At 22.8% G+C, this 27,299-nt stretch overlaps 1 protein-coding gene across 3 annotated transcripts; it reads left to right on the top strand.

Moving 5' to 3' along the window:
• The first annotated feature begins 264 nt into the window (after positions 1–264).
• LOC127284071 (angiotensin-converting enzyme-like) lies at positions 265–24,579 on the top strand. 3 transcript variants are annotated; one of them, XM_051309363.1, is made up of 13 exons: positions 265–607; positions 12,797–12,988; positions 14,438–14,590; positions 14,679–14,751; positions 18,080–18,220; positions 19,035–19,214; positions 19,464–19,558; positions 19,682–19,833; positions 19,985–20,115; positions 20,711–20,963; positions 21,066–21,155; positions 21,276–21,374; positions 21,581–24,579. In XM_051309363.1, the coding sequence occupies exons 2-13, from the start codon at positions 12,806–12,808 to the stop codon at positions 22,122–22,124; spliced, it is 2,094 nt and encodes a 697-aa protein (XP_051165320.1). In that variant the 5' UTR covers positions 265–607; positions 12,797–12,805; the 3' UTR covers positions 22,125–24,579. The 3 variants fall into 3 exon arrangements, with proteins under 3 accessions (XP_051165320.1, XP_051165319.1, XP_051165321.1); XM_051309362.1 differs by having other exon boundaries at positions 266–607; positions 19,032–19,214; XM_051309364.1 differs by lacking the exons at positions 265–607; positions 12,797–12,988 and having other exon boundaries at positions 14,447–14,590; positions 14,665–14,751; positions 19,032–19,214.
• Positions 24,580–27,299: the final 2,720 nt, after the last annotated feature.

Genomic DNA, 27,299 nt, shown 5'->3' with positions numbered 1-27,299 from the left:
CTTTTTTCCAAAAAATTAGTAAACGAGAAACTACATTACATTCTATTTATTACCGTTATCAGTGAACGGTATTGTCAAATCGTCGATAAAATCAATATCTACTCTCATTATCAGTTTACCAAACACATTTACCAATCACCAGTGTTTTGTCGGGAAACATAAATTCACGTGAAATTCTACAGATGGAGCTGAATTCAATGAATGTCACGTCACTCGGTCACTGGTAGTCATACTGTTACTATATATATACATATATATAGAAATAAAATAAAGTGGTGTGATGTGACGAAAATCAGATCGATTGAACTTTGCGCGTATACATAGTTTATACACACAAGGAAACCACGCTGCTTTTTCGTTTAAAGATAAGGCGACAGTCGTTGCCCGCTCGTAGTGTTTGATGAATATCCGCGTAATCAGTTTACCGGTGTGTTACTTTCATTTGACAATTATAGACTTTGAACAGTATTTCATCACACAAAGTTCATTCATTCGACAAAGACTAGGTGTGTAAAGTGTTCAAAAAAGTGAGATACTTTTTTTACGTGTATTAAAACTTTATGTACAAGTGGACATTCTGTACAGCAAGAGTCGCTAATAAATCAAGGTAAATGAAACCGCATAAATGGCATAGATCTTAAGGTCATGTGACTATGTACGCATGCAAAATAGTCATTGCACATAGAAGAAATATTATTTTCTTTTTTTTATAAGATAAACAACGATATAAAAAGAACCGGTATTAAAAAGCGCGCCTTTTTTTCATTTTTCACATATTATACATTCAATTCAAATTTGATTTTCTTAGAATGTCATTAAATTTTTTTTTTTTTCAGTAAGCACTTATTAAATAATTATGAATTTTGTGTTTGCAATAAAAAATACAGAAAAACGGGGACAAAATTCACTATAAAATACTATGTGTAAATTTGAATCACTGGAAATTTCACTGTATATTTCAATGAAATTCGATTTTTATATTTCTCAGTAAACTGATCTATTTTTTTACTCGACAATAAGTTGAAAAGAATTCAATTTTATTTTCTTTTAGATCTAAATTTTTTATCATATTTATTATTTCACGATAAATAAAATTTTATATAATCTTTTTTTTTTTTAATTTTCTTAATTTGTAATTATTATTTTATTTTTAAAATTATTCTAATTATCAATGAAATTTCACTGAGAGAAATAATGGAATTTTTCACTGACTTAGGTGATTAACAAGTGAAAAAAAAAAATACTCTCTAATTTTTGCATCAAGGTGCAATATTTCACATTCTTTTCTTACAGTGACGATATCAAAAATTAAGAAATTATCGCATCGATGTTATTATTAGAATCATAAAAAAAAACTTAATTATTTTTTCATTCTTGAGAAATAAAAAAATAAATTATAAATCTAATGATTTTTAAATTAATTTTGTTAATTGCTTGTTGATTTTACTATTTATTGTAGAAAAAAAGAAAATGTATATTCTTAACTTTATAATTTTTCTGTTCCACGCCAATTTAAGGACATGTGACAAATAAGTCACGTGATATAACTAAAATATTCTTCCAAGATTTTTCTCGTATTTTTCTCAAAATATATGTATATATGATATGAATTATAATTGCAAACTAAAATTTTGTAAACAAATTAAAAATAAATAATTCCTTCTATAAATACGCGGAAGATTATTTACGTGATCTATAACATTCACATGTCCTTAAATTATATAAATGACAATTTATATAATTTAAATTAGCAAATTGGTTAAAGGGTTTTGTTTACAATCGTCGCGGTTATTTTTGCATATTGTAAACAAATTTATAGACAAATGCATCAAATCGTCATTGCGATTAATATATAAAAATCTATTTTAAAACAAGAAAATATTTATTCAAACAAATAATTTCTTTTTTTTCATTTTGCTTTCATTTACATATAATATTAAATGCATGTGACATCAATCAATTTACTGTAATAAATTTTCAATGGTTTAAATTTTAAAAATCATTCATATTATAACATCGATTTAATTTTTTTTAATACTTTTTAAAAATTTTTTTATAAAAAAAATTATTTTAAACATTTTTTAATTTGAAAAATTCGATTTTTCTGTATATTTTTATTTATTTAAAAAAATTTTGTTATACATTAAAAAAATGTTTCACAATTTTTAGAAAATTTTTTTTTTTTTTTTAAATTATAAATCTTTGAATGCTCAAAAACAATGGATTTTTCATTCATTAAATTTGCAATTCAAAGTGTGAGTTTTTAATATTTTTATTTTTATATAATTGCAAATTTCTCCATTTTTTAAAAACAAGAATTCATAATTATTAATATCCTGAAGTCCATTACAAAAAAAAAGAAAATAAACCATAATAATTTTTTTAAAATATTTTTATTTTTGTAAATAAAAATAAATTCTTTTTCAAAACGAATTATATTTAGAGTTTTGTTTTTAGTATAAAATAAAATAAAATTCAATTAATTAATATGTAAAATAAATAAATCATATATATATATATATATATATATATATATATATATATATTAAAATGAATAATTAAAAAAAAATTATTTTACATCAATTATGGTAATTTTGTGAATTTTTAATTATTTTGCATTATCAATATATAATTCTGATAAATGAAAATACAATTGAATGATTATTCTTAAGGGCATATGACACATTGATGACGTCACAGTGGTGAAGATAAATTAAAAATGCTCTTTATAATCTAAACATAACTTGTTTTAATTATTTTAAAACTATATCAAAGTTTGTGAATTTATAATGTTTGAAAAATATAATATTATATATGTTACAAATGTCGTACGCAAATTTACTTTAACGGAATTTTCCCCGCAAAAATAAAATAAAATTTATAGCAAAATATCTAAAATTAATTTTTAAAATAATTGTGTTTCTGGAAAGTTTCTTTTATTCAATTTATATGTTTATAAATTGAATAAAAGAAACTATATAAACGTTGAATGTGCAAAAAAAAAAAAGTTCGTTATAGACTTTTAATGCAATTATCCAAATGACGTAAATTGAGACTACTTCTACGTAATTTCATTGACAATAATAAATTCCTTCTTTAGACACACACGCTAAATCAATGTGGTTAGACATCAAAAGGAATCTTAAGAATTGTTTTCAAAAAAAAAAAAAGAAGGAAGTAAAACCGGTTGTCTATAGCTTCGCTTAACTCCAAAATGAAACTATTTTAGGTCATTTCTATTCTTTTCTCCCGCATAATAATTTCTTTTATGAATACATTTCTCTCTTTAGAGAATTTAAAACTAGTTCATTTCTCGCGATAATTTTTTATTGCAAATTTCTTAGCCAAATCATATAAAAAGAAAATGGAAAAATTAAAACACAATTATTTTTTTTTCAAATACCTATACTTCTTAAATGAATAAAAAATTATCAAAAATCTATTTTATTGAAGGCAGTTCAATAATGCTTTGACATAACCTTAAACTATAAAAATAAGTTTTATCACCAATTATAAAATTATATCCGTCAACCGGGGTAATTATACCTATTTAAAAACTTTATTTTTTAAAATTCAAAATGTCATTTAAATTCAAAATTTAGGGAAAAAAAAATTTTTTTTTTTTAACTATTTCATTATGTTGTGGACGACTACAAAATATTTTTTCATAAATATTTGTGAATATATCTTAACATGTTGTGAATTTTAAAAATTATTTATCTAATTAAAATTTTTTATTTTATCTAATTCAAATATTTTAAGATAAAATTTTTATTCATTACCCAGACAGCACGTAAGCTTTCAGCAAGCTTTAAATGTCCCATCTAACCCAAGCTTGCATGGTAAGCTTGCCGAAAGATTGCATTGTAAGGTTACTACAAGATTACAAAGTAAGATTATCGCAAGATTGAATGATAAGCTTACCGAAAGATTGCAGTGTAAGGTTACTGCAATATTGGACAGTAAGATTATCGCAAGATTGCTCAGTAAGCTTGTACGGTAAGCTTGTCGCAAGTTTGGTGCAAGGTTGACAAATAACCTTGCCCAATCAGTAGAGAAGTTTGCATTGAAAATGAGTACTATGCGCACATGCAATCATATGCACATACGGCTGCGCAATAAATTTTTTTGACCTCCCAAGAACTGGTGCTCACTGTATGTACAAAAATAAATTTCCTCCCCCCCCCAAAATTTTTTTGTTATATTCCGCAAACTTGCGTCAAGCTTGCCATAAGGTTGCCGAGCAAACTTGCATGGCAAGTTTGATACAACCTTCTGTACTGTTTGGCAAGGTTATTTGGCAACCTTGCACCAACCTTGCGGCAAGCTTACTGAGCAATCTTGCAGTAACCTTACACTGCAATCTTTCGGCAAGCTTACCATGCAAGCTTGGGTTAGGTGGGACATTTGAAGCTTGCGGCAAACTTGCCATGCAAGGTTGGCAATGTTGCGCGGCAAGCTTTCCGCAAGGTTGATGCAAGCTTACGTGCTATCTGGGTAAGAGAATGGAGGTCCTAACATAACCTCAAAAATGAAAAATTTCTTTGTAAATGTTGATTTGTCTCTAAACGTAATATATTCAAACGTATTACGTAAACGTTAACGTATTCAATATATATATATATATATATATACTAGAGGGGCTACGCCCCCCTGTTTTAGTCATTTTTTTTTAATTTTCCATTGATCTTATTTTTCCAAATGAACCACCTATTTCAAAGAAATATTATTACAAATTCATTGAAATCTGAATAAATATTATTAAAATTAAAATTATTAAATTTTAATTAATAAATTAATAATAAATAAATAATTAAATAAATTAAAATCGACATTAAGAAATGTTTTTTTTAAAACAAACATAACCTCAAAATTTAGGTCATTTTTGGCGGAGGAGGGGAAATGAGAGGAGGGAGGGGGGACTTGCGGCTATATTCAGAGCTTTGAAACGAACATAACCTCAAAATTTAGGTCATTTCAGGCGGGGGAGGGGAAGGGACTTGCGGCTATATTCAGAGTCTTGAAACGAACATAACCTTAAAATTTAGGCCATTTTGGAGGAGGAGGGGGGACTTGCGGCTATATTCAGAGCCTTGAAACGAACATAACCTCAAAATTTAGGAGGGGGGACTCCCCCCCCCTCCTAGGTCAAGTATTCTTGAAACAGCGGCGGCGATATCTTTTTCTTATGTAGGAAGATATATATATATATATATAAAATTGACAGGAAATCAAATTTCACGATTGGATTACAAATATTTCTTGGAGATAAGCCCTGAGAAAAAGAGGACAGTTCGTACTTACATCTATATTGCTCAATTATAATTTAATATCTTGCTTATTGACAATTTAATTAATAATTAAATTAATAATAATTAATAATATAATTAATTAATTATTGTAAATTTCTAAATTAATATGCCTACAAATTTTTTTCCAAAAAATTATTATTGATCAAAAAACTTTGCAAAAAAACTAGTTGGATAAATAAATAAATAATTTGCATAGAAAAATATTTTCTGTTCTAAATCGTTGATCATAAACGTTGTGAACTTCACCGACGTTACAACTTAAAAAAATATAGGTACAGAAAATAATTTATTTATCTGAAATATTTAGCAAAAAAAAAATGAAATAACGTTTTAATTTTGACAATTTATTTTAATTTAAAACATAAAAAATAAAAATTTCATAATAAAATAATTTAAATGTGCGCAAAAAAAAATATTAATAATAATTAAATAATAAACGTTACTATAAAAAAAAATTCAATCCTGAAAAAAAGTTTTTTAGTTTAATTTTTCAATATTTATTTTAAAGAAATGCTAAAAATATTTTACAAAAATATATATGTAGAAAAAGCGATATTAAATTGTAACGTCAAATTTCTGAAATTAGAACATTAAGATAAAACTGCAACAGAACATAAATTTTTCTTATCTTTCAAAAAGGTTTTCAACCTTTCGCGAATGTTTTTTTTATACTTATACCATATACTTTGAAAAGTGTTTTAAACTTTTGGTTTACCTATAAACACTATAAACAGAAACGTTGTTTAATTTTGTCTAAGTAGTTCTTTTTGAACTAAAAAGTTATATAATTTTTATTTACTTTTTTTTTTTTTGTTAAAATTAAAGTATTTTGAAAATGCAAAAAACCGCATTTCAGTGAAAAATATTTGAATTAATTTTAAATCAAAAACTAAAGAAATAATTTAAATTACGAATACAATTTAATTATATATAGGTATAGAAAAAAAACATTACATTTCATTAAAAACAAAATACAAAAAATGTATAAAATTATTTTTTTTTAATTATTTACAAATTAATTACAATTTTAATTAAAAATATGAAATGCTCCAGTTTTTCCTGTGTAATATTTCAGGGAAAGACTAAGAAAAAATAAACTATTTATTAAAAAAAAAGAAATTTTTTTTAAAAAAATCAAAATAACGTTTTAGAAATATATTAAACGTCCTATTAAAGTTTAAAGAGCAACATAATATGCCAAGTTCAGTGGCCTATAAGAAAATTCAGAAATCAACGTTCTCCGCAACCTCGTGTTTAATTTGATTACTTGATTATTATGTAACGCTAATTAAACAAAAGATAACGACATTTGTCAAAATTTCTTTATGAGAATGCAAAACGATAATAATAATGTACAAAAATTTTTTTTAATATGCAAAAAAAAATGTAAATATTAATTTTTATTTTAGATTTAACTTTAAATTAAAAGAATATATATATATATATTTTTTTTTATTAAAATATATATTTTTTCTAGTTGACCACGTCCAATTTTTCCTATGTTTTACTCATCATCAAAGCTTTCGTGCATAACATAAAGCCTTTGACCTGAATTACTAATGCAGGAACTTGTTTTTTTTCAAATTCGTCTTCCATAAAAAATCGTTTCCTAAAAAAATTTAATTAAAGACGCAATAGAAAAAATTATTATTAACAATATTTAATGTAAATTATGTTAAAAATACTTTTAAATTTTATATGTAAGTACAAGGAAAAAAAATTTTGTTTCAAATAATCGTTTGCTTGACTGTTATTAAATAAAATATTTATTATGAGCCAAAAGTTTTGAACGTTCAAATGAATAAAATATTTCTTTCAATCTATAAACTATTAGAAATTATAATGTCAATGTAAAATTAAACAGTAAATTAAACAAATATTAAATTAATAACTTCTTTTTAGATATTTAAGGCCATGTGGGCAAAAGACGTTTTTTTGTGGTTTCCAACTTTCTCTGAAATAAATAATGATTTCGGGTTAAAATATTCAACACAGTTTTCCTAAAAGTATCAAATTGAGACCAAAAATTGCATCAAATCTTTGCAACGTTTTGATGCACATAAGTTATATCAAAAAGAGATCGTTTTGTGTATCATTTTTAGAAATGATACACGAAACGGTCTCATTTTTTGATGCAAAAAATTTAATCAATTTATATCAATCATGGCCGAATTGAATAGACTCAAAATTAAACGAATTTTTTTCAGATACCATTTCACTATTTAATTTGAAAATTAAAATAACAGAAAATCAAAGACAATGTGCAATTCGATAATTAAAAAGTGACAGCTTATAAACATAACCTAAAATGCATGAGAAAAAATTTGTCGATAAAATCAATATAGCCGAGCTTTTTAGAAGGTAGATGGCAGTGTTGCTTTTTATAAAAACGATTCAGAAAAAATTTAAAGAAAGAAAATAGATGAGTGCTGTCATCTACCTTCTAAAAAGCTCGGCTATATTGATTTTATCGACAAATTTTTTCTCATGCATTTTAGGTTATGTTTATAAGCTGTCACTTTTTAATTATCGAATTGCACATTGTCTTTGATTTTCTGTTATTTTCATTTTTAAATTAAATAGTGAAATGGTCTACGCAATTGTACTATTACCAAAATATCTGAAAAAAATTCGTTTAATTTTGAGTCGATTCAATTCGGCCATGATTGATATAAATTGATTAAATTTTTTGCATCAAAAAATATGAGACTGTTTCGTGTATCATTTCTAAAAATGATACACAAAACGATCTCTTTTTGATATAACTTATGTGCATCAAAACATTGCAAAGATTTGATGCAATTTTTGGTCTCAATTTGATACTTTTAGGAAAACCGTGATGACTATGTAAAATAAAACAGTAAATTAAACAATTATTAAATTAATAACTTCTTTTTAGATATTTTAAACAATATTTTGTAATAAAATTCGTATTTAAAGAAGTAGAAAAACAAATTTCGTTCATATGAACGTTCAAAACCTTTGGCTCATGAAATTCTACGGAAAAAAAAACAAATATGTTAGTCAAAATTGTCGTATTTTTAAATAAAAATAATATATATTATATTATATTATAGTTTTAATGTTAAACCAAAATGGCTTTTTTCCCCTTGGCCTTTTTCCCGTTCTACTCTTAATAAACAAAAATTATATTACATTTAAAAAAACGGTTTTCAAAATTTTGTTCAGTTTATAAAAATTTTTCATAGCTAATCGCTTCAGAATACTTCTAAATGTTATATATAACACGTTTTATATGTTTAGACTATAAGATAGATCTATTAACAAAATTAAATTTTAAAACTCCTTAGTTTTCAAAAATTCTAAATGTCGGATTTTATATGGCAGACATGAATTTCATTTATAGAAAACTAAATTATAAAATTTTAATTTAAAAATTAATAAGAAATAAAACAACTTACAAAAATTGCAGAATGGATGCGAGGAATAAGTTAATACATATTATAACTGTACATAATTGTAAATAAGAATTAGGTACTAAAAATAAGTAAAAAATATAGAATTAATTTTTTGTTTTTATTCAACCAAAAATTTGAAAATTAACAATAAATAATAAAAAAAAAAACATAAAAAATTGGTGAAAAATTGAAAAAAATTGTTTTTGAATAACTTTTTAAAAACAGAGTAATTTTATAGGTATATATCCAAAAATTCGTAAAAAAAATTGCAAAATAACCCTTTTTTCGGATTAAAATTGAAAAAACATGTTACAAAAAAAAGTTTGTAAGATTTTCTAAAAGAATATGGCAAAGGATTTTGATTTATTTGAAAATAAGTGAAAATAGATTTTCCAAGGTCGGTGGCTAGGTCACGGTATTGGTGTCGCTTTTGGAAATTTGTTAACTTAATATAATAGAAGATATATGTCTATAAATAAATTATTGCGTCAATATTCAATTCGTTTTTAATTCAGTTCTTTCGTAATTATTATTTATATGAATCATATTTATGATTATTAATTTTCAAAATCTCATTTTTAATAATAAAAATCAAATCTACTTAAACTTTGATTTTCTAAACAATATTCAATATTTAACATTGAACAAAATAAATGAATATCAATTAATAATGCTCAGTTTTATTTTTTCTACGGATTCTATTAATAATTAACAATAAGATATTTCTTTCATTTTACAAAATTTCATAATCAAAAACTCTTGAGAATATATTAATGTATGTATATGAGAAAAAAAAATTTTCTGAGATGTAATTTTTATTATTATATAGGTTAAAGGTTACACGTTTCACGAGAACGTGGATGGAAATAACGGACTAATTTAAACGCTCATAGCATTTATAATGTTTCATAACTTGCTGTTTCAATATAAACGAAACTATTATTTTCCAAAAAAAAAAAAATAGAAAACTTATTGTTATGTATTTTTTTTTCATTATGCTTGCTTTTGTTAATAATTTTTCCGCAACAATTTTAATATAATTAGTCATTTATTTTTTGAAGATCATATCAGACACAAAAAGGTCACTAAATATTACATAAGAGATAATACTTAATATTAAATTACTTTGTCAATGATGGGAAATAAGAGAATTGTAAAACATATAATATGATTTGGATAAAAATTTATCAGTTCTTTTTTTTTCTGTAATATTTTGTCCATTCCTATCAGAATAATGTATGATTAATTAAAATTAGACAATCTTACTAATTATTCACAATGTTATGAAAAAAGTAATATTTTTTTATCTAACCAATTACCATTGTCAGATAATTCAAAGAAATCAATGAGTTTTTTTTTTTGTTTCTTTTAATTAATTGTACATGTTTTTTATAGAGATAAAAAAAACTTGATTGATTTTTTGTATCTAATGAAAGAGATTTTCTTTCAATTATTTCAAAAAAATATATATGGTATATAAATACCTAGAAATATTTTTTTAAATTATAGGGTAAAATATCCAATTATTGTCTTGTCTATTATAATCAATCTTCTTTTTTCTTTTAATTAAAAATGCTTGTTTTTCATAAATAAATTGTCAATATTAAATAATAAATATTTTATTTAAAAAATCAGTTTAATAATAATAATTAAATATTATATCCTTGGGTATGAAAATTAATTTCAAAAAATTAAAAAAATGGCTTATTTCAGGAAAACCAATTTAAAATCAGTCATTTCAAGCCTTGGATTATACGACTTTTTTCGACTTGTTTTAATAAAATGCGACTATTTCGACTTTTCTTTTACATTTTTAAAGAAAAATTTTAAATAAAATATATTTTATTAGTATAAAATGCAGATCTTTTTCATATCTTCTTTATTTCAATTATTTAACAAATTTTTAACTAAAATTCTTCACTAAATTAATTATTATTAATAATTTTAATGAAATTAATCACAAATTCAATTATTTCAAAATTATTTTTCAATTAAAATTTTTATAATACTTAACAATTGTTTATAATTTAAAAAAAATATCAAATAAAATTACCAAAAATTTTTAATTCAAAATCATAAATAAATTCAAAATCAAATAAAATTCAATTATTTTCAAAAATTTCAATTCAAAATCAATTAAAATTAAATTATTCTCAAAAATTTCAAGTCAAATTAATTATTATCAAAATTTTCAATCAAAAATCAACTAAAATTTAATTATTATCCAAAATTTTAATTAAAATTTAATTATTTTCCAAAATTTCAATTCAAAGTCAAAGAAAATTCAATTATACTTTCAAAAATTTTTATTCAAAATTAATTATTATCAAAATTTAAATTTAAATTCAATTATTTTCTAAAATTTCAATTAAAAATCAAAGATAATTTAATTATTTTCAAAATTTTCAATTCAAAATCAACTAAAATTAAATTATTCTCAAAAATTTTAAGTCAAATTAATTATTATCAAAATTTTTAATCAAAAATCAACTAAAATTTAATTATTATCCAAAATTTCAATTCAAAATTAATTATTATCAAAATTTTCAATCAAAAATCAACTAAAATTAAATTATTATCCAAAATTTTAATTAAAATTTAATTATTTTCCAAAATTTCAATTCAAAGTCAAAGAAAATTCAATTATACTTTCAAAAATTTTTATTCAATATTAATTATTATTAAAATTTAAATTTAAATTCAATTATTTTCTAAAATTTCAATTAAAAATCAAAGATAATTTAATTATTTTCAAAATTTTCAATTCAAAATCAACTAAAATAAAATTATTCTCAAAAATTTTAAGTCAAATTAATTATTATCAAAATTTTTAATCAAAAATCAACTAAAATTTAATTATTATCCAAAATTTCAATTCAAAATTAATTATTATCAAAATTTTCAATCAAAAATCAACTAAAATTAAATTATTTCTAAAATTTAAATTAAAATTCAATTATTTTCCAAAATTACAATTCAAAATCAATTAAAATTAAATTATTCTCAAAAATTTCAAGTCAAAATTTTCAATCAAAAACAACTAAAATTGAATTATTATCCAAAATTTCAATTAAAATTCAATTATTTTTTTAAAAATTTGAATTTAAAAGCTTCTAAAATTTAATTATTTCTAAAATTTTCCATCGAAAATTTTTTGCAATTTAATAATTTCAATTATAACTCTAAGGAAATTCAATTATTTTTAACCGCAATTTCTAATAAATTTTTTAGTAACAGAAATCATGAAAAATTTTAAATTAAAAATCACTTGTAGTTCAAAAATAATTTCAAAAATCTCAATTGTAAATCTTTGAAAATTCAATTACATTTAAAATATGTTATCTGAAATTATTTGATAAATCATTTTTAATTCTGTAAAATTTAATTATTGTCTGAAAATTAACAAAATCTTTTGAAATTCAATTATTTCTAAACCAAAAGTATTATTATTTAAAAAAATATTTTATTTAAAAATCTGTAAAATATTTTTGTTAAAATAAAAAAAATAATCGACTTTTTCGACTTTTTTTGGAATATAAATCGATTAAAACGACTTTTTTTGTGCCTTTAAGTCGATCCGAGGCCTGTTATTTAGAAAAACAATTGTTATTTAAATGTTTGTAAATAAATTTATAATATGTATCAATGACCTTGTTTCCCATTTTTTTCAACCTGACATTAACCCAATGAACAATAATTTAACCATTTTAGATTCGACAATGATTCTTGATTGACTTAAAAGCAGCCAAGACGATATATACATATATATTGTTAATATATCTGCAAGTGTAAAGCCGGTGAGAAAGTTCTTTTAATTTCGTTCAATTGCAAACAATTGTTCTTAATTAAATGATAATTCGAATATATTTATTGATCAAACCAGAAGAATTTTTTTTCTCTCAATAAACTCGTTACTTTAAGTTAATTATAAAAAAAAAAATTAAATAAAAAAGATATACAAATGAAAATTGACAAAAAAAAATCGTATTCACTGCAAAAAAAAAAAAAAAAAAAAAAAATTTATTTTGTCTAATAATCTAATAAACAAATTATGTTGTGTTACAGATTTTAGGTATGGTGTCAAAATGGACTCTCGTAATCTTTGGATTTCTTTTTCACGTCTCATTTATGGAAAAAAACGATTTGCAATCAACAATTGATTGGAGTACTTTAGAATATGAAGATGCTTGTCTTCTAATTGCCAATTCTACATGGGAATTTCTTAAAAATCCTACAAATCACACACTTCACATTTGGGTAAATTTTTTCAATATTTTTAAAATGAATTTATTTTTGGTGTAAAATTATTTTTTCGATTTTCGAAGATAAGTAGATAAAAGTAAAACCACTTTTATTTAAGACAACGTTTCGGTAACTAGATTCGCTACCATCATCAGCTGACAAGTCAAAAAAAAAATTTTTTTTTTTTAAATTACCACGTCAAAAAAAAAAAAAAAAAAATTAAAAAGAACAATAAATAGTTAAAATAAATAAAAATTTGCAAAAACATTTTTTTTCGAATTTTCAAAATCATTGACATAGGTTGTTGTAAGTGATTCGTCAATTATTTACAATATACATTTACTGTTTTTTTAAAAAAAATTTTACATTAAAAAAAAAATTTTTCTCGGAATGTACGATTTTTTACAATTTTTTTTTTTTTCAAAAATTCGACTTTTTTTCTACTAATTTTAATAGGATGCAAATTTTTCGATTTTTTAAAAATTTTTAACTAAATTTTGAAATAAAATACAATTTTTTTTTTAGTATACAAAACAATTCTTTCTCAAATTTATAATTACTTGAGAAATTATTAATTAAAATTCTACGCTAAATTAATTATTTTTAATAATTTAAATAAAAATCTTCAAAAATTTAATTATCTGATTATATTATTCAATTCATTATTTTCAATATTTTTAAAAAATTTAATAATATTGTTTGAAATTTCTAAAAAAAAAAAAAAATTCACCAAATAAAATTATCAAAAATTTCAATTCAAAATCACATGAAATTCTATTATTTCCAAAAAATTAAACTTAATAATTTAATAATTAATTATAATTTTAACCAATAATTTCCATCAAGTTCTTTAAAAAAAATCAATTATTTAAAATATTTTTAAATTAAAAATACTGCAAAAATTTAATTATTCACAAAAATTAAAAAGCAATTAAAATTTTCAAAAATTTCAATTAGAAATTTATTGAAATTTAATTATTTCTAAAACTTTTAATATAAAACCATCGAAAATTTAATTACTTCTAAAATTTCCAATATAAAACTTTCTGAAATTTAATTATTTCTAAAAATTTCAATTATAACTCTTCCAAAATTCAATATATAAACTTTCAAAATTTTAATTGTTGTCTGATATTAAAAAAAAAAAAACTACAGCAATTTAAATTTGCAAAAATTTATTTCAATTTAAATTCTTCTGAAATTCAATTATTTAAATTTAAATTATTTTAAAATCATCAAAATATTTCTGTCGATTATTTGTTTAGCTATTTGCAAATTTCGTACAAATAGAAATTCGGCGTTTTAATAATTTTATAAAATAACAATTCGTGCAAGAAAAAAAATTCAGAAAAATAAAGTTTCGATGAATTGAAAATTATAGCGAATCTAGCTACCGAAATATACCATAATATTGTATATTGTGTATATATGTAATTAAAATAATTAAATAAAAAAAAATTGTAGGAAGATGCTCAATTTGAAAATAATTACGTAAAAGAACACGAGAGAAATGTAACGACAGAATTATTTCATGAAAAAAAACATAATTTTGATGAGCAAATAAAATTACTACAGAAACCAGGCGATGCCTTAATAAACCAAGAAAATTGGAGAAATGTGAGTATTGAGTATATACATTAATTTGTAATTTTTTTTTTTTTTTTAGCAATTTAATGATAATTAAAATAAAGGACTTTCTTTTCAGCTCAATCATTTTGCTGGAATTGCAGAATTAATGAGACACAAATTAGCGAATTCAGGCAAATTATCACGAGAAGGTATTTATTAAATTTTACAATTAATAAAAAGAGAATTCAATTCAAAAAAATTTAGTATTAAGAAATTTTCAAAATTTAGAAAATATATGTGTCCTGACGCGGTGAAAGGGACCTTATGATTAAATAAATCGATTTTTATTTTTTTATACCAATCGATAGTTTTTGAGTTGCTTTTTCATTTCCAACAATTAAAATTTGTCTCCTTCAAATACTTATTGTGTTATATAGCTTTAAACATAAGTACTTTTCCGCGTATTCTCGGGCGCCTCGTGGCTACTGCAAAACCACTACCACTGCTCACCACTACGACGCTACCCTCGTATATCGGTGAGCGTGTTTCCTTCGTGCATCTTCGGCTCTACCATTTCTTGTCTCTCCCCACTAGTTCTAAGCTCTGATGTATACATTGCGCTGGGCCCGGAAAATGGATTTATCTCATATTAAAGCCAGTAAAATTGCAATAAACAATTTATTAGATTTTCATTATTTTAATAATGTATAATAATAATAATAATTTATATTATAAATTCAAGACATATAACTTATTTATACAGCAAAAGTAATGTTATTTTTACTGTAAGAAAAGTAAAAATTGAAAATTTCTCTGTTGATAAAATAAATAATAAAAATTAATTTTATTTGATAACAACGATTTTCAGAGAATTAATAAATAATTATTAAAAAAATGTTTAAACATTGTCAAAAAGGGGTTTCGTAAATTTCTTCTCATCTTTAAAGGATAAAGTATTTCGAGTTGGCATTTGGAGGAATAATAGAGGAATATTATTTTTGCAATAATATTGTGAGGAAATTATTTTATTAAAGATTTAAAGTGGAGTAATTTGGGGTAAGTTAGTTCAGCAGCGGCCACTAGCTAGAATTGGCGCCACCTTCTGGGCCACTGTCAAAAATCCAACTTTTATAACCACAAAATTACTTTTAAAAATGGAGATGCTTCTTAATCAGCTCGCCCTCATCTAATTAATCCTACAAATCCGAACAAGATATTTCAAGTTATTTACGTATTATTTTGTCAATCAAAATTAATCGATTAACTTTAATAGAAAATGAATCCATTTGCCGGGCCCAGGGCAATGTTTACATCAGAGCTTAGAAAGAGTAGGGAGGTACAAGATATGGTAGAGCCGAAGATGCACGAAGGTAGCATGCTCACAGACATATGAGTGTAGCGTTGTAGTGGTGAGCAGTGGTGCTGATTTGCAGTTGTACGTCCCCACTACTCAAATGTCTATTTTCGTGCTACACTTCGAGCGCCTCTCCTGTGAAATTTGCTTTGGAACCGTAAGGTCCCTTTCACCGCGTCAGGACACATATATATTATGGGACGTTCTTTGTCAACCGGACCACCCCATCTCTCCATAATTGGTTTAATTTAAAAAAATTTTATCATATTGGAAAAATTAGCTTGGAATGTCTACTTTTTAATCCCGTTGGGCGCTTTTTGAAATTCAAAATGGCGACTTAAATATGGCGCCTAAACGACATAAAAAACACAAAAAATCCACTAATATGATCTATATTATTGTTTAAAGCTTCACATATGACGATAAAAATAACCACAACATAGTTTACTTACAAACTGATAACGTATCTCCATTCAAAATTCAAAAATTCAAAATGGCGGATTAAATATGGCGGATAAAATTAAAAATTGAGCTAGACTCGTGAAAATTACTACTTGGAGGTTTTCGAGGTCGCTGATTACGAATCCGGTGTTAGTTTTCAAAAATTCAAAATGGCGGATCCAATATGGCGGACAAAAATTGAAAAATTGTTTAGATTCGACTGAAACTTGTTACTCGGGGGTTTTTGGGGTCGCTGATTACGAATCCGTTGTTAGTTTTCAAAAATTCAAAATGGCAGATTCAATATGGCGGAAAAATTGAAAAATCGTGTAGATTCGATTGAAACTTGTTACACGGGGGTTTTTGGGGTCGCTGATGACGAATCCGGTGTTAGTTTTCAAAAATTCAAAATGGCGGATCCAATATGGCGGACAAAAAATTGAAAAATCGTGTAGATTCGATTGAAACTTGTTACACGGGGGTTTTTAGGGTCGCTGATTACGAATCCGGTATTCGTTTCCAAAAATTCAAAATGGCGGATCCAATATGATGGACAAAAATTAAAAAATCGTTTAGATTCGCCTGAAACTTGTTACTCGGGGGTTTTTGGGGTCGCTGATTACAAATCCGTTATTAGATTTTAAAAATTCAAAATGGCAGACTTAAAATAGTAGCCCAAAATTTAAATAATTAAGTTAAACCCGTAAAATTGTTTACTGGGGGGTTTTCGGGGCCACTGATTACGAATCTGCGGTTACTTTTTAAAAATTCTAAATGGCTGACCAAAAATCCAAGAAATTGAGCTAAACTCGTTAAAATGTCTACCTAAGGGTTTTTCAGGACAATCTTTACGAATTCATCGTTACTTTTTAAAAAATCAAAATGGTGAATATAAAATGGTGGACCAAAATATAAAAAATTGATCTAACTTTTTTATATTGAACGTAAAAAGGTGCCATTTGAACTTATCAAATACAACGCCAGATAACTTTTTATGGAAATTACGTGAGGATTATTTAATTAATAATCACAAAACTAGCTTAATTTTTTAATTCTATCCGCCATTTTGAATTTTAAATAGAGATTTGTCATCAACCATTTAAAAATTTTTTTAAACTGACATTGGATTTGTAATCAGCGACCAAAAAACCCCCTATGTAGACATTTTTACGAAATTAGCTCCATTTTTTCAATTTTTGTCCGCCATATTGGATCCGCCATTTTGAATTTTTGAAAACTAACACCGGATTCGTAATCAGCGACCTCGAAAACCCCCAAGTAGTAATTTTCACGAGTCTAGCTCAATTTTTAATTTTATCCGCCATATTTAATCCGCCATTTTGAATTTTTGAATTTTGAATGGAGATACGTTATCAGTTTGTAAGTAAACTATGTTGTGGTTATTTTTATCGTCATATGTGAAGCTTTAAACAATAATATAGATCATATTAGTGGATTTTTTGTGTTTTTTATGTCGTTTAGGCGCCATATTTAAGTCGCCATTTTGAATTTCAAAAAGCGCCCAACGGGATTAAAAAGTAGATATTCCAAGCTAATTTTTCCAATATGATAAAATTTTTTTAAATTAAACCAATTATGGAGAGATGGGGTGGTCCGGTTGACAAAGAACGTCCCTATATAAAAAAAAATTTAATAATTATAATATTGCCAAGAGAAACTTTTTATATTTATTCATAAAGTTTGTTATCGAAAAGAAAAAAAAATTCTTATTGATATTTTAGTTGCGGAGAATTTATTGTCACGCAGCGGTGAAGCAAAAGAAAAATTAGATGTCTGGTCTAGTTGGCACAATCATTTGGCACCTTTGCAAACAAATTTTTCGAAAATTCTGCCTCTTGTCAACGAAGCAGCTCAAATTAATGGTCTGTAAATAATTTTCTTTAGCAATAATTGTTTATTTTAAATATTTGCATGCACATTTAATGTATGTATATATATATATATATATATATATATATTATTCATAACTTTTAACATTGACAATTGTTTTTATTTTATCGCACAAAAAAAATGTTTACCTGATTTTAAAATAATTTCTAAACATCAGACTTGAAAAATTTTTAAGATGAAGAAAATTGCAAATTTTTCTTTTCAAATATCTGTTTACTAAAAATTTGAGCTTGAAAATTTGTGTAAAAATTATTTAGATTATAAAATAAACTTTTATATCTATTCAAATAATTAAATTAAATAATTAAAATTATATTTAATTATATCGAATAAAGTAATTATATAATTATATTAAATTATTTAATCAAACAATTAAAATTATTTTAAAAATTTTTAGTTTTTAAAAGGGTTTACAAAAAATTTTCTTACATCAATTATTGTTGAGAGTAAAATAATCAAAAGAATTTTTAAATTAGAATAATTCTCAAAATTTGAACTCATATAAATTTTTTCAAAAAATCTAACTCAAAAAATTAAATTTTTAAAAATTATTCAAAACGAGAAATAATTTTTTCTACTTCATTCTAATTTTAAATAGAAAAATGTTACTTAAATTTAAAAAAAAAATCGTTTTGTTGTATTTTTACACTCTACAATTCGAAATAAGTCGTATTTTTTTAAATTTAAAGTAGAAAATAGTAGAAAAATTTGTATAACTCTCAACTCTTCGTATTTTTTTTAACAGAATTTTATGATTTGAATTAATAAAAATTGTAATTTCAGAAGAACAAAATGCCAAAACTTACTGGGAGATGTTATCCGCATATCCAGATGGTTATGATGATTTAAAATCCTATTGGGATGAAATTTCCAGTCTACACAAGTCCCTCGTAACTTTAGTTGCCGATCGTTTATCTGCAAAATATAAAATTTCATTAAATAAAGTCGTCCCTGCACATTTATTAGGTAAGAGTTCATTTGAAAATAGTTTTTTTTTAATAATTTTTTTTCTTTCAATTTTATAATATGTGAAATAATATTTTTTAATTCAATAAATATTTCGGTACCTATTTTTTTATTTACCCACGTACTCAAGTTATTTTTCATTTTTTTTTTTGACAATTCAAAAATTTGTTAGAAATTCTTTTTTTTTAAATTTTTGACAAAGAAAAAAATCTAAATAATAAATATTCATAAAAAAAATTTGTTAAAAAGGTTCTTTACAAGGCAATGATTGGACAAATCTCATGACCGACATCATTCCACATACCGATCGTATTTTCAAAATAAAGGAAAACATGTGGCAAAAGGTGAATTTTATTTTAAAGCAATAAATTTAAAATAAATCATTTTTAAATTATTAAATATTTTATTAAATTAACAAATTTAATTATTTTTTTAATATCCAAAAAAAAAATTTAATAATATTTCAGAATTTATTAGGAGAAAATTTGTATAAAGTCGCTTCACAATTGGGTGTGTCAATGTTAAAAACTTCACCAGAAGCAAGTTTTTGGGAAAACAGTGAATTTAACAAAACATGCCCAACAAGAATTATAAACTTTTGCCGAGAAGGAAGAATGAGGTGATAAATTTTTGATATTGAAAATATTTTTGAATTATCTATTATTTTTTTACTGTTTTATTTTATTCGACCAGGGATAATAATAATAATAATTAAATATATAATATATCAAAATTTTAATGGAATATGCATTTTTCAATTTTTTTTACAGAGTTTTTACTTGTTACGAAGCGTCTCTATCGAATTACATAACTGCCCATAAAAATGTCGGCAGAATTTTATTCAATCAATTAGCATCGAGAACGTCAAATCCAATTTTTGAAATTTCCAATCGATTTTCTGGTATGTGTGTAAATTTAATTTTTTTCAAATAATTTTCATTATAAAATCGATTCATTATATTTCATCTAAATTAATTTTGCGGACTATATTTTAGAAAAATATAATATTAAAAAATATTAATGAAAATATAAAAATATCAGTACAATTTATTTTTGACATTTAATAAAAATTTTTATATATTTATTTACCTTGGACTTTAAATTTTAAATATGAGTTGCACGCAAAAACAGTTAATTTAACAGTTGTAAAAATTTAATAAAAAAAAAAAAAAATCAATGAAAAAATTGACATCTATATTATTTCTGTGTTTTTTTATTAAATTTTTACAGCTGTTAAATTAACTGTTGTTTTTTTGTGTGCAACACATCTTTAAATTTTAAATTTTATATTTATTTTTTATTTTATTAAATAATTATCAAAAATCATTATTATAAAAGTTTTCTAAAAAAAAATAAGCCGCAAAAAATTTTAGATGAAATACAATAGACTGATCTTAGTAAAAAAATTCAATTATTAATAAATTTTATTTCTCAATTAGATAAAGAAAGAAATTAAAGTAGGAAATTATTAATCAAATTTATAATTTTATTTATAGTTTTAGAAGAAAGTTTCGTTGAATATTTTGGTCTAATGTCAATGAGTCCAATTTGGTTGCAAACAACTGGATTGGTGGATAAAGAAATATGGGAAACAAATGAAAATTTAGCTGAAGACATTAGAATAATATCAATGTTAGATATTTTACCACGATTGGCATATTACATCTCGGTAGATTATTGGAGATTAAATATTTTGGAAAAAAATATCACCGACTCGAAGGAAATCGTTTCATTATGGTGGAAACACAGGTATTTTATATTGGAATTTTTTTATTTTCAAATGAAAGAAAAAAATTTATAATTTTTTTCTTTTCGAAATAATCTTTTATATATATATATTTTTTTTACCAGATTAGAATACGAGAGTGTAACAACGGACTTGAAGGAAATTCCATCGTTTCTAAATGATGAATTTATCACGAGCAATAAACCTTATCTTTCGTAAGTGACTTTTATAAGTGAAAAAGAAAAAAAAAATTATAATTAAAATGAAAAATAAAATAATTTGTTGTTAAGAATAGAATTTGAAAATAAAAAAAGGATTTTATGTATTATTTACAGAAAATTTGTTGGTACTCTTCTTGCTTTTCAATTGTACAACCAATTCCATTCAGGACTGGAATTAAAATTTACTCCAATTACTTCTAATCATCTTTTTGCGTAAGTTTCGTTTATTAAAATATCCTTTAATTTTGAAATTTATTTTAAACAATTATAAAAATCGTTGGGGCATCAGAAAATGATAATTAAAGAAGTATAATTTTTTTTAAATTAATTTTTCAATAAAAATATATTTTTTTAAAAATAAAAATTTACTTTCTATTTTATCAAACGGTATTTTCTTTCAATTTCAATTTTAATTACAGAAAAATTGCCGTAAATTCTAGTCGAGAAAATTGGTTGGATTCACTAATAAAATTAACTGAAAATGAAATTGACGAAGTCTCAACATATTCGTTGACGTCTTATTTTTCATTTTTTGACAATTATCTAAAGGAGCAGAATAATACAAATTTTCCAATACCTGTGAATAAACAAAGTGAATTTGAAAAACAAGAAGCAATTTATCGTGAAAAAGCTCTTGTTCCTACAACGACGACGACGACAACTACAACAACAACAACAACAACAACGACAACTAAAAAACCAATTACAAAAAAAGGAAAGAAAGCTTCTTCTTTGAAAATTTCCACAGTATCTGAAATTTCACCCACAGAGGCTACAAAAGCGAAAATTTATAATTTAGAAATTCTCGAAACAGAAAAGAAAGATGAAAACAAACCAAAGCCAACGAATAAAGCCGTTTATGCAGTGGGTGCCGTTCTTGTGGCGACGATATTAGTTTGTGTTATTGCCATTTTTGGCAGAAGAAGATGCACCAAAACGCCAAAGAATCGAAGATACGTTTAACGTAAAAAAAAAAAAAAAATTCATTCAAAACAAAAATAACTTCCAAAAAAATACATCTTTATTTTAGCTCCTCTTTTTCGTTTTTTTTTTCGTTTTCAATTAAGTTATTGTAATTTAATAATTTTAATTTTTGTATTTCGTTTTGTTTTGTTTGTACATTTATATTATTTAATTATATATTATTAATACTGAAATGAAAAGAAAACAATTTTTAATCAAAAATTTGATTTTAAATATTTAAATATTTACTCTATATAATATAAGAAAAAAGAAAAAAAATTTTAAAATAATATATTGATATAATCAATATTGAAAGTTACATAAAACGCAGTAAAATATCGGTAGTGATAATAATTAATAATAATAATAATAATAATAATAGAGATAATAATGAAAATCGTTAAACTCGTAAATTTTTTGAAAATATGATTTTTTTTAAATTTATTTTTGTGGAATTTTTTTTTTTATATTTCTCTGTGGTTTAAAAATTAAAAAACATAAAGGAAAATGAATTCTTTTTTATCTGATAAAAAAGGGAAAATTATTCTTTAAAATAATTGCATATTTTTAGTTATAATTCACATTCTTCTATATAACAAATTTTTATCGTATTTTTAATTAAATTAGAAAATTCATATGAAACATTTAATTAAAAAAAAAAAAAATGTTTTTTAATATTCTTTTTATTTTATACTTTCCTATAAAGAAAACAATTTGTTTCTTTAATAGCCAAAGAAAAACATTTTGCTTCCATTTTTAAAAATGAAATATAATTCATAAAAAATAAATAATCCACTAAATTATTATTATAATAATATAATACATTAATAATAATAATATTTAAACGAAAAAAAATGAATTAGAAAGAAAAATTGAAAAGTAGAGTTCAAACAGTAAAGATGTATTTTATCAGTTTTTTTTTTTTTTTTTTTTAAATTTTATAGAAACGAGAATTTTGAAGGAACTTAAGTTCTGGAGAAATAGAGCCAAATATATTTTTTAAGAAAAGCGTTTTTTAAAGACATTTCCTGTCTATAAAGTTTTAAGCTTTCACTACAATACACCAAAAAAAAAGAAAAAAAAGAAAAAAATTATTTGGACAATTGAAAAGCAATATTAAACTTTTTAAACACTTTGTCCATTTTTGTGAGGAGTTCAATATACATTCCCTTATTTTTGTTTAAAAATATTAGTCTTCAATTTCCTCGAATTAAAATTAATTTAATTTCGATTTTCATTCTTTAATTAATTTTAATTATACAATAATTTGTAGATAAATAATTCCACGATCACAATGAAACAAAAAAATTACCGGAAAAAAGACGTTCATTACTTTTGATATTTCATAATAATTGAAATTTAATTATCAATCAAATTAATAATTAAATTTAAAAAAAAAATGAGCAATTAAATTAAAGAATAGATTAATAAAATAAATGAATATTAAATCAATTAATAAGTAATTATATTTGATGTCTAATAAAAAAAAAAATTCCAAATTGCAATTTTTTACTTATTAAACAAATTTCTCAATAAATAATGAAATTTTTTACTTATTAAACAAATGTTTCAATAAATAATGAAATTATTAAATAATTAATCTAATTTAATTAAACGCTTCTTGAAATATTCAGATTCACTTTTATTTTGATTGTGATCGTAAAATTATTTTAAATAAAATAAAATTTTTCGAAATCTAGAAAAAAAAAGACAACCCCTCACATTATTTATTAAACAAGTGCCCAATAACGAAAGCAGTATTGTCTGAATGACAACAAAGTTTCTTTACTTAAAAAACAAAAAAAAAAAAAAAACACGACAATACAAAATCAGTTTAATTTATTTCCCAAACGAGAGAAGACTTTAGAAGTTGACAAATATGTAAAAAGTAATAATAATAATAACACGCACAAATTAATTATTAGAAATCGAAACTATAATTTTTGTTTTTATATAATAATTCCAAAAATTAATTATTATATAGCTTTGTCAATTTAATTTCTAAGATGCTCAAATGCCCCCCCTCAAAAAAAAAAAAAAAAAAAAAATACTACGAACCATTATGAAAGAAAAATGACAAAGCTATTTTTTATATAAATTTATAGAGACTTTTTGAGATCGCTTATATATTAGAAGGTAAATAGTTTTTGATAATCATTTTTATGTAAAATTCTACAATTTGCAAAAAAAAAAAGAAAAAAAAACATGTGTAAGTGAAAAATTTTTGAGATGCGGTTTTTGCGCCGTCAATTTTGTAAATATATATAGTTAATTTAGCTAATAGAACAGATTCAGGTTGTATTTGTGAGTAGATTTTAATGTCTTCGTATATAAATATTTTTTTCTATGTACAATTGACAGTGCGAATTCTGTGTATGGGATATTTTTCGAGTTTGATTGTGCGTTCTCGTATCTTTGTAAGATTTCTATTTTTTATAAAACTATTTATTCTGTACCTCAAGTGAGAACAATATATTTATTGTTATAGTGGTACCAAAAAAAAAAAAAAAAAACTGGATTTTTATTACTTATTTCAATTATTGTATTAAAAAAAAAAGTTTAAATGTCACAGATAAAAATCATCAATTTTTTCATCAATATCGATAAAGTCATCGTAATTTAAATAACTTACATTACCTACACAATTTTTATATCTTTGCTTATTGATATAGTAAAGAGAAACAAAAAAAGTTTTTTTCCCCTTGAAAATTACTATATATATTAGTTTCATTAACAGCAATTAATATTACAAGAGAAATTTTTTTTTTTGTCAAATATAACAAAATTTGTAGATAAATAATTCCACGATCACAATGAAACTAAAAATAATTTGAAAAAAAAAAAAAATTCCAATTGCAATTTTTTACTTATTAAACAAATTTCTCAATAAATAATGAAATTATTTAATAATTCATGTAATTTAATTAAACGCTTTTTGAAATATTCTCACTTTCTTTTTTATTTTGATTGTGATCGTAAAATTATTTTAAATAAATAAAAGTTTTTGAAATTTTTGAAAAAAAAGAACGACAACCCTCTCACATTATTCATTAATGGGAAATTAAAAGACAATTAATTCATTAATAATTTTTTAAATAAAACTCAAAATTTTTAAAGATCTAAAATTTCTGTCGCAATTTTTATTATTTTTCATTTGCTGATTTTTTTAAACGAGATCCCAACGAGAAAAGGCTTTAAAAATTGACAAGTATGTAAAAAGTAATAATAATAATAATAACACGCACAAATTAATTATTAGAAATCGAAACTATAATTATTTTTTTTTAATTTCTAAGATTCTCAAATCCTTGCAAAAGATTAGTTTAAAAATAATTTTGTTGAATTTTGAAAATAATTTTTTAATTAGTTGAAAATTTGAGTGTACACCCTCCTCTTAATTTTTAATAATAAATTTGAATTTTAATTGGATTTCCAATTCTTTTACGACTAAAAATGTTGAGATAAAATAAAAAAAAAATTCAATTTCAAATATAGATTTACAATAAATTTTCTAGTGTCTACCTATTGTTGAATTAAATATTTATGAAAGAATTTTTGTGTGTTTGAATAATTCTCAAGTTCAACTAAAAAAAAAAAACTAAATTAAAATATATTTTCAAAACTAAATTTTTTTTCTTTTAATACTGTAATCAATAATTTGAATATTTTAGTTTTATTATTACTATATTTATTTTTTAAAAATATTTTTGAATAATTTTACAAAGAATTAATGAAAAATATAAAAGAGAGAATATTTTTTTATCGCTTATTTTACGTGTCAGAAATAACTTTTCAACTGGATTATGAAAAAAAAAAAAAACTTTTAATAGTAATTATTATTGAGCAAGCCTCGTTTTTCTGAACTACTACACGAGAAGTAATTTAATTCTTTGAGCTATTCGGACAAATGGACAGGAAATCGATAGGAGAGAGAGAGAGAGAGAGAGAGAGAGAGAGAGAGAGAGAGAGAGAGAGAGAGAGAGAGAGAGAGAGAGAGAGAAACCCTATCTTAATGAAAGAGGAAAACACAAGTTTAAGGTATTTTGATACTGTCATTTTTTTCTTTTTCAAGGGAATTGAAGAAATTTTTATAAAATTGACAAATATTTTGTCTCATATTTACTATCGTAAATAAATAAATAGATAAATATATTTTCTGCAAAAAAAATTTTCCAAAAATAAGTAAAACGAAAAAAAATTTTAATCCGAAAATATCTCAAAATTAAAATGTATTTTATTTTGCTTTTCTGTATGGGTAAAATTATTTAAACAAAAAATTTCCTGAGACCAATTCCAAAACATTTTGCAAAATTTTCTTATTGTTTTCAAATCAAACAAAATTTTTAAACGATCAAACTAAAAATAAATAAATTTGTTTATAAAAAAATTAATATTTTTTAAAATAAAAAATTTTAACAAATCTTCTTGACAACACACTTGTTAAAAATCAAAAAAACAACTTTTATTTTCTTAAAAATGTTTTTCAAAAATTCATTTTGGTGCAAATATATATTATATATGTGATTAAAAAAACTTTTGAAAAAAAAAAAAATTTTTAATTTTTACCCGAAAATTTTTATAAACCTACAAAAAATTACGTATACTTTTTTTTCTCAAAACTTTGATTTTAAAAATATTTTTATATTTATTTTTTGATTTTTTAAAATAATAATTTGCAATAATATATTATAATAAAGAATAAAAATTCTTGGTGTTTACGATTTTATATAATAAAATATTAATTAGGGTCAGTTGGGGTAAAAATTAAATTTTGTTTTTTAAAGTCATGTTAAAAATTTTAATTTTCACTTTCTATCGAAATCTTTTAATTCATACAGAAGACGATGGAAGAAAAAAAATTTTTTTTTGTTTTTGATAAGAATTTGTGCAATGAAAAAAAAATTTATTTGATTTAAATATTCGGTTACTTGATTATTATCAATTAAATATTTACTTGAATCAAATAATTTTTATTTGTGCAAATTAAATAGTTTATTTGTTTCAAATAAAGAAATTATTGCTCGAAATACAATTGAATGGTGAATTTCGAACAGGGCTCAACTCGAAAAAGGCTAAGAGTCATTTTCACTATCAATTGTTATGCGAAAATGACACTTATGCTTTTTCGAGTTGAGCCCTGTTCAAAATTCACCATTCAATTTATTTAATTCAAAT

Source organism: Leptopilina boulardi, unplaced genomic scaffold (genome assembly GCF_019393585.1).
Source record: "Leptopilina boulardi isolate dan_hultmark-lab unplaced genomic scaffold, ZJU_Lbou_2.1 LbouV2_318, whole genome shotgun sequence".
NCBI lineage: Eukaryota > Metazoa > Arthropoda > Insecta > Hymenoptera > Figitidae > Leptopilina > Leptopilina boulardi.
The sequence above is the reverse complement of the archived record's forward strand: the minus strand, read 5'-3'. Positions and strand labels throughout refer to the sequence as shown.

Coding starts and splice junctions, on each gene's coding strand:
- LOC127284071 (XM_051309362.1), top strand. CDS start 12,806: ATGGTGTCAAAATGGACTCTCGTAATCTTTGGATTTCTTTTTCACGTC. Junction 14,591..14,678: donor ACCAAGAAAATTGGAGAAAT/GTGAGTATTGAG, acceptor CTTTCTTTTCAG/CTCAATCATTTTGCTGGAAT. Junction 19,834..19,984: donor TGCCGAGAAGGAAGAATGAG/GTGATAAATTTT, acceptor TTTTTTTTACAG/AGTTTTTACTTGTTACGAAG.